This window comes from Sorex araneus, chromosome 5 (assembly GCF_027595985.1).
Source record: "Sorex araneus isolate mSorAra2 chromosome 5, mSorAra2.pri, whole genome shotgun sequence".
Lineage (NCBI taxonomy): Eukaryota > Metazoa > Chordata > Mammalia > Eulipotyphla > Soricidae > Sorex > Sorex araneus.
In genome coordinates this window covers 85,760,380-85,768,072 of record NC_073306.1, presented here as the reverse complement: position 1 = coordinate 85,768,072, position 7,693 = coordinate 85,760,380, and the positions used below count along the sequence as shown (strand labels likewise).

The window sequence follows — 7,693 nt, the reverse complement described above, 5'->3', positions numbered from 1 at the left end:
TTCTTTCTTTCTTTCTTTCTTTCTTTCTTTCTTTCTTTCTTTCTTTCTCTCTCTCTCTTTTGATTTTTTTTCGATTTTTGGGCCAAACCTAATGGTGCTCAGGGCTTACTCCTGGCTCTGCACTCAGGGATCACTCCTGGTTGGCTCAGGCGACTATATGAGGTGCCAGGATCAAATCCTGGTCAGCGGCAAGCCAGCAAGCAGTCTATCCACTGTACTATTGTTCCAGCCTCAATTTTCTTTTCTAATAGCTGAGTAGTATCCCGTTGTGTATATGTATCACAATTTCCTTATCTAATAATCTGTTCTTGGACACTCCAGAGTTTTGGAGACAGGCATACCTAGCAGTGCTCAGGACTTATTTCTGGCTCTCTGTGCTCAGGGATCACTCCTGTCAGGTCTTGGGGGGACCATACATGGTGTCAGGGATTGGATCTGGGCTGGCTGCAGCAAGGCAAGGGCCTTACCCACTCTACTATCTCTCTAGTCCTATTCCATATAAATTTCAACAGCATTTGGTTTATGTGTTTGAAAAAAAAGTCATGGGTATTTTTATTTTCATTTTTACAATATTAATCCTTCTAAACCATGGACAGGGGATGTTCCCATTTTAATTGTGTCTTCTTTCTTTCTTTCTTTGGTCCTTTTGGGTCCACACCATGCAGTGCTCAGGGGCCACTCCTGGTACTGCACTCAATGATACTCAGGTGACCATACAGGATCCTGATGGGATCAAAATGTGCAAAGCAAATGCCCTACCCATTGTACTATTGCTCCAGCCCCCATTTTATTAATTTTTTAGTAGTAGCTATAGTTTTATTTATGTAAGTCTTTCATATTCTTTGTTAAGGGTTGGCTTTATTCAAGGCAAGTACCTTAACCCTTGTACTATCTCTCTGGCCTTGGAAAGTTATTCTTTCTGGGCAGGTATTGCTATGAAGAGTACCAAAGGCTTATATATGCAGCAGCTGAGCAGAGACTATATTAAATGATTGCGGGGCCAGAGCAATAGCACACCGGATAGGGCATTTGCCTTGCACGCAGCTGACCTGGGTTTGATCTTCAGCATCCCATATGGTCCCCCCGAGCACCGCCAGGAATAACCCCTGAGCATCGCCAGGTGTGACCCAGAAAGCAAAAAAAAAAAAAAAAAAGATTGCTAGAGAATGATGATATGATGATGAGGCCTCTTTTATTTATGAGATAAAGTAAACATCTTCTACCTTATCAATCAGATCAAGCTCTATCTCTTGTATGTCTGATACTCTGAGGTAAGCCACTGCTGGGCCCAAGAATGCCAGACACAGATCGTAGACTTCTAAGGTGAGGAATCCTGATGCACTGGAACTAACTAGAAGGAAAAAGTGGAAGCTGAATTAAGAAATAAACATGCACCAAAAATAATCATAATAACAATTTTTCACCCAAAGGAGAATTAGTTCCTTTGTAATGGGAACTGAGAAGTCATTACATGTTTCAAGCACTGAAAAATGGGATATTTTAGTTTGTGAAAAATACATATCCTTAACAAATATTAATTGATAAAGAACAAATTAAATAGAATTCTTATAATATTTAAGATATATATGTACATGCTATATATGTACATATATATCCATTTCCTGTTATGAACAGGAAAAAGATTTTATGAAGAAAATCAGTGTATTAGGGGCTGGGGAGACTGTACAGTAGGCAGAACGCTTGCTGTGCATGTGGCTAGCTAAGGTTCAACCCTGGCACCTCTTATGGTCCACTTAGCAGTGTCAGGAGGGATCCCTGAGTGGATCCAGGAGTAATCTCTGAGCGTTGCTGGGTGTGGCTCAAAAATATAAATAAATAAAAAACACTAAGGGGCCTGAGAGATAGTATATTGGGAATATGTTTGTCTTGTTTTTGCATCACTGAAAATCAACATGTGTATGAAAATCACATTAAGTTCTCTACTAAAACTCAGTTCTGTCCTTCATCATACAATTGATCTCTGTCCAATTTACCCAGTTGTCTTTGCTCTCCCTTCTGGTAACAGTGGTTGGCCCTATAGTCTAAACATTTATATTTGATTTAATTAATCTGTTGACCACACTGAATAAAATCATGCAGTGTTTATCCTTCTGGGCTTTTTTCACTAAGAATTATGATTTCTAGGTTCATTCATGTTGCTGCAAATGGCAGGGTTTCATCTTTTTATAGCTAAATAGTACTCTATTATGTATAAATACCACACGTTTACCCATTTTGTTAATTGATGAGTACTTAAGTTGTTTCCAGGAGATGAACCTTCTTTTTTTTTTCTTTTTGGGTCACACCTGGAAATACACAGGGGTACTCCTGGTTCTGCACTCAGGAATTACTCCTGGCAGAGCTCAGGGGACTATATGGGGATGCTGGGAATTGAACCCGGGTTGGCAGAGTGCAAGTCAAATGCCCTACCCACTGTGCTATTGCTCCAGCCCCAGATGAACCTCTTTTTTTTTTTTTCTTTTTGGGTCACACCCGGCTATGCACAGGGGGTCAACCTCCTGGCTCATGCACTCAGGAAATTACTCCTGGCGGTGCTCAGGGGACCATATGGGATGCTTGGGAATCAAACCCTGGTTGGCCGCTGTGCAAGGCAAACGCCTTAACTGCTGTGCTATCTATCACTCCAGCCCCGAACCTTTTTTTTAATGAAAATCTTTTGTGGGAGGAGGCAGGATTTTGGTCACATTTAGTAATGTTCAGGGCCTATTCCTCACTCTGTACTCGAGTGACCCCTGGCAGTTCTGGGGATCAAAAGTGGGCTGCATGCAAGGCAAGCACCTTACCTCCTGTACTATCTCTCTAGCCCTGTCTCCTGTACTATCTCTCTAGAAAATCTTCTAGGCTGTCGAGTTCAACCAGAAACAAAACTACCCATTACTGTAGTTAGTTGTAGGAAAAACCTCTAATTTTTATTTTATTTTGGAGGGGGTTTTTTGAGGGGAGTCAGAGGACACTCCTGGTGATGCTCAGAGGTTACTCCTGGCTCTGTGGGGGTCAGAGGACTACGTGTGATGCCAGGGATCAAAACCTGGGCTGGCTGCACACGAGGCAAGCATCTGATCTGCTGCACTATTGCTCCAGCCCCCAAACTTCTTATTTTTAAAGAATCCAGGAGAAGGCGGCTGGAGCGATAGCACAGTGGGTAGGGCATTTGCCTTGCACTCGGCGGACCGGTTCGATTCCCAGCATCCCATATGGTCCCCTGAGCACCGCCAGGAGTAATTCCTGAGTGCAGAGCCAGGAGTAACCCCTGTGCATAGCCGGGTGTGACGCAAAAAGAAAGAAAGAAAGAAAGAAAGAAAGAAAGAAAGAAAGAAAGAAAGAAAGAAAGAAAGAAAGAAAGAAAGAAAGAAAGAAAGAAAGAAAGAAAGAAAGAAAGAAAGAAAGAAAGAAAGAAAGAAAGAAAGAAAGAAAGAAAGAAAGAAAGAAAGAAAGAAAGAAAGAAAGAAAGAAAGAAAGAAAGAAAGAAAGAAAGAAAGAAAGAAAGAAAGAAAGAAAGAAAGAAAGAAAGAAAGAAAGAAAGAATCCAGAGAAAGAGGCAAGTTTTACATTTGTAGTACCAGTTGGAAGATGCAATGGAATGGAATTTTCATTCTCTTTTTTTTTTTTTTTTTGCTTTTTGGGTCACACCTGGCAATGCACAGGGGTTACTCCTGGCTCTGCACTCAGGAATTACCCCTGGCCGTGCTCAGGGGACCATATGGGATGCTGGGATTTGAACCTGGGTCGGCCACGTGCAAGGCAAGGGCCCTACCCGCTGTGCTATCTCTCCAGCCCCAGGAATTTTCATTCTCTTACGACTGACCGGTGAGGAGATATCAATTTTGAAATATCTCTAGAACTTACCTGAACAGAACTTTCTGCTTCCACGTAAGTGATACTGACAATGTCCTGCTCACTGCTATTAACTAAAAAGTAACCCGATCCTTCCACCAGGTTAAATATTTCCTGTGGAAAAATCAGATAAACAGGAATCCATTTCCTGGTTTTATAAGTACTTCAAAGAAAATAATTTCTACCTACCTAAGTATAAGTTTGGGATTAAAAGCTTAAGTTTAATGGATGAGAGACAGAGCATAATCATTATAGTATAACTCCCAAGGATATTTCAGCTAACAATTATGTATGAATTACATAGCATATTAATTATTTTCAATACAAAGTGAGTTTTTCATTGCTATAATCTGAATCTTGCTGACACAACACTCTTCCCTCTGATATGTTCCATTTAACTATCCCCGGTCAGCTTCTACCTTGACATCAGGATCGTTATAGATGGTAGCATTCTCAGGCAGCACCGTCACATCATCCACCAGCAGCAGCTCCACCGCTGCAGATCTGGGTGAGTTGGAAAGTTCCTAGAAAATACAGTAAGAATCACACAATAAGTATAAACTGTTACTTTTTCCTTCTGTTTGGGGATCACACTTGGCAGTGTTTAGAGACCACTTCAAGCACTGTGCTTGGAAGAGCTGGAGGGATCATGCTGGGGATCATATCCGGAGCTGCGGCATGCCAAGTGTACACGTCAGCCCCCTGAGACATCCCCTGGCCCATGAATATAAACTTTTACGTTCTCAGTTTAGTGAGAGAAGATTCCAGTACTTTATTGTTGTTGTTGTTGTTTTGGGGCCACATCTGTTAGTGCTCAGGGGATACTCCAGCTTTGCACTCAGGACTCACACCTGCTAGGCTCAGAGGCTCAGGGGACCACATGAAATGGGGGATTGAACCCAGGTTCACGGGGTGCAAGGCAAGCACCATACCTGCTGTACTATCTATTGCTCCAGCCGCTCCAGTATGTTTTTAAGAACCAAAAATAGTAGGTGTGTAGTTCTCAGATATAAATCAGTTAGATATTATTATGATGTTTTTATTATTAGTTTGGCCTCCCAAGGGGAGCTCAGGAGACTGAGTGATACTCAGGAGTCCCACCAGTGATTCCTGGCCGTCTGCCTTGTCAATTTAGCTACTGCCTGAGCATGCAATGCTATTGGGCCCCACCGTGCTGGGGATACTTGGGTCACTCTGGCAAGGCTGGTGGCTGCTGGAGGCACAGCCAACAGTGCTCTGGGGGCCCCCAAGGGCTGCACACAGCAGTGCTTAGGGGAGCATGTGGTGCTGGGAATTGAAGCTGGTGCACATACCAGGCACACACTCAAGTGCTGTTCTATCTCCTGGACCCTGGAAATTAATTTTTAAAGAAGAATTCTAAATTTCAGTTATTTTATTTGCATTTCCTTTTTTTATTTTATTTTTTTGTTTTTTGGTTTTTCGGTTGCATGTGGCAGTATTCAAAGCTTACTCCTGGCTCTAACTCAGGGGTCATTCCTGGCCGGGCTCAAGAAACTGTATGTGATTCCAGGGATGAAACCAGGGTTAGCTGTGTGCAAGGCAAGTGCCTTATGAGTCATACTATCTCTCTGCCCCCCAATCTGTATTTCTTTTAATAATCACCGCTTACCTTTGGACTTCTCTTCTCTGAATAGCCCACAAAATTTACTCCAATGAGTACAGTTCCTTTTATCTGACGTACTTTAAGAATCTGATGACCTAGAGACATGTGGAAAAATATCCTGTGAGGAAATAATAACATGAAGAGTGCAAAAGTATCGACAGGGTTAGGCAGGGTGGAAAGCTAGTGAGACAGGCAAGAGTGCAGCCTGCTGTATAGGGGGACCAGATTAAACACCTAGTGCTGTGTATGATCCCAGAGCACTTCCAGCAACAATCCCTAAGCAGAGTCTCTTGCTCCCACCCCTGACTGTCTTCACTGGGGCCCCTCGGTGTGTTGAGTTTCCCTCCCTGCCCTGAGCAGAGTCCCTGCATCTGAAGACCTCTGGAACCCAGCCACAGCCGTGCTCAAGGCCCCTCTCCACACATTCGGACGGGCTTCACGCATGAAGGAACCGGCAGAGGAACCCAGGTGTATGAGACCCGGGGCTGAGATCTCCAAGCCTGCTCGGATTGGGACTGGGCCTCTTCCACCCAGATCTCCTATTTTCCAGGAGCTAGACTGTCACACTCAGAAACTGCCCCTGGCACCGTATAATCCCATCAATGGCCAACATCCAGAGACTATAAAACGAAGTTCCCGGAAGCCTAGAGATCTTATAGCCTCGTTCTCCCTGCATGTTACCGAGAGTATCCTGCCCGCATGGGAGAGCCTGGCAAACTCCCTGTGGCATATTCATATGCCAAAACCAGTAACAATGATGGGTCTCATTCCCCTGACCCTGAAAGAGCCTCTAATGCGGCACCATTGGGAAGGACAAGGAAAGAGAGGCTACTAAAATCTTAGGGCTAGGATGAATGGAGACATTACTGAGACCACTCGAGAAAATCAATGATCAATGGGATGATGATGGTGATGATGATGATGATGATCCCCTGAGCTCTGCTGGCTATGCCTCCCCCGGCAAAAAAAAATCTGTAGAAATTAAATTCTTCCCAATTTTTGGGATTGGAGAGATAGTACAGCAAGTATGGTGCTTGCCTTGCATGGGATCAACCTGGATTCTATTCGTGGCATGCCATATGCTCTCCTGAACCCACCTCTCACCGGAGTGATTCCTGAGTGCAGAGCTAGGTATAAGTCCTAAGCACAGCTGGGTGTTGCTCTCTGCCCCCGCTCCCCCAAAAAAGGCCAATGAGAGAGATAGCTAGTTCAAGTGGTGGAACACAAGTCTTACAAGTATGAGGTTGGGAGTTGCATCCCTGGCACATGTTCCCTGTGTCCAAAGATGCCATAGCAATGATGGTCTCAAACACCACTGGGTTAAGGGGTAGCCCTTATATTTAAAAGATGGAGGAGCATGGATATATCTGAAATGTGGAGCATATATCTAGCATATGTGAGTACCCAGCAGTGGCACTCCTATATCACCAGGAGTGCCCCTATATGTTAAAAAAAAAGAGGCCAGAGAGATAGTACCACAGGTAAGGCTGCATGCTGCCAACACTATTCGATTGCCAGCCCCACTCATGTCCCTTTAGTACTGCCAGGAGTGTTAAGATCAGAACCAGGAGTAACCCCTGAGCACAAATGGGTGTGGACCCAAGACAAAAAGATATAAAGATGCTATAAAATTGTGATCCATAAGGAAATGGCTGAAAGATACTAGCAGGCATAGGAAAGGATGCATAAATTTCATAATACCATGTAGCCGGGTCTGCCCACTGCCATCATCCTTTGCTACCATCTGTATTGATTTTAAATCTTCAAAATAAGCTAGTGTTTCATTTGAGGATTTCCATTCTAGAATCAGTGAGCTGAAATTATCAAACTTTCTCCTGTGTTGATCGAAAACTGCCAGTTCCAGGACAGTGTCCCTTAGGCTTGACACAGGAATCTGCATTAAAGGGAAAGAAAAGAAAAGGAATAAAATTATCTTAAGAGATGGGAAGATAAGGGATAGAGAGATAGTGCAGCAGATAGGGCATTAGACTTGCACACGGCTGACCCAGGTTCAATCCCTGGTATCCCATATGGAGTTATCTCTGTGCACTACCAGGAGTATTCTTGAATGCAGATCCAGGAGTATCATCACTGAGCATCACTGGGTCTGGCCCCCTTCCAAAAAAAAAAAAAAACGGGGTGATGGGAAGATATCCCTGAAGTGAATTACCTTCTCTCCCAAATTCTGACTCAAACTTACAGATAAGTTAATCA

The 7,693-nt window shown here is 43.6% G+C and overlaps 1 protein-coding gene across 1 annotated transcript in view; it reads right to left on the bottom strand.

The window, feature by feature from the left end:
* Positions 1–7,693, bottom strand: part of NUP210L (nucleoporin 210 like) — a 102,262-nt gene that overhangs the window by 49,866 nt on the left and 44,703 nt on the right. Inside the window, 6 exon segments of the mRNA XM_055139913.1 lie at positions 1,224–1,336; positions 1,339–1,351; positions 3,868–3,969; positions 4,275–4,379; positions 5,486–5,574; positions 7,181–7,373. Of these exon segments, the coding sequence (XP_054995888.1) occupies positions 1,224–1,336; positions 1,339–1,351; positions 3,868–3,969; positions 4,275–4,379; positions 5,486–5,574; positions 7,181–7,373 (615 nt within the window).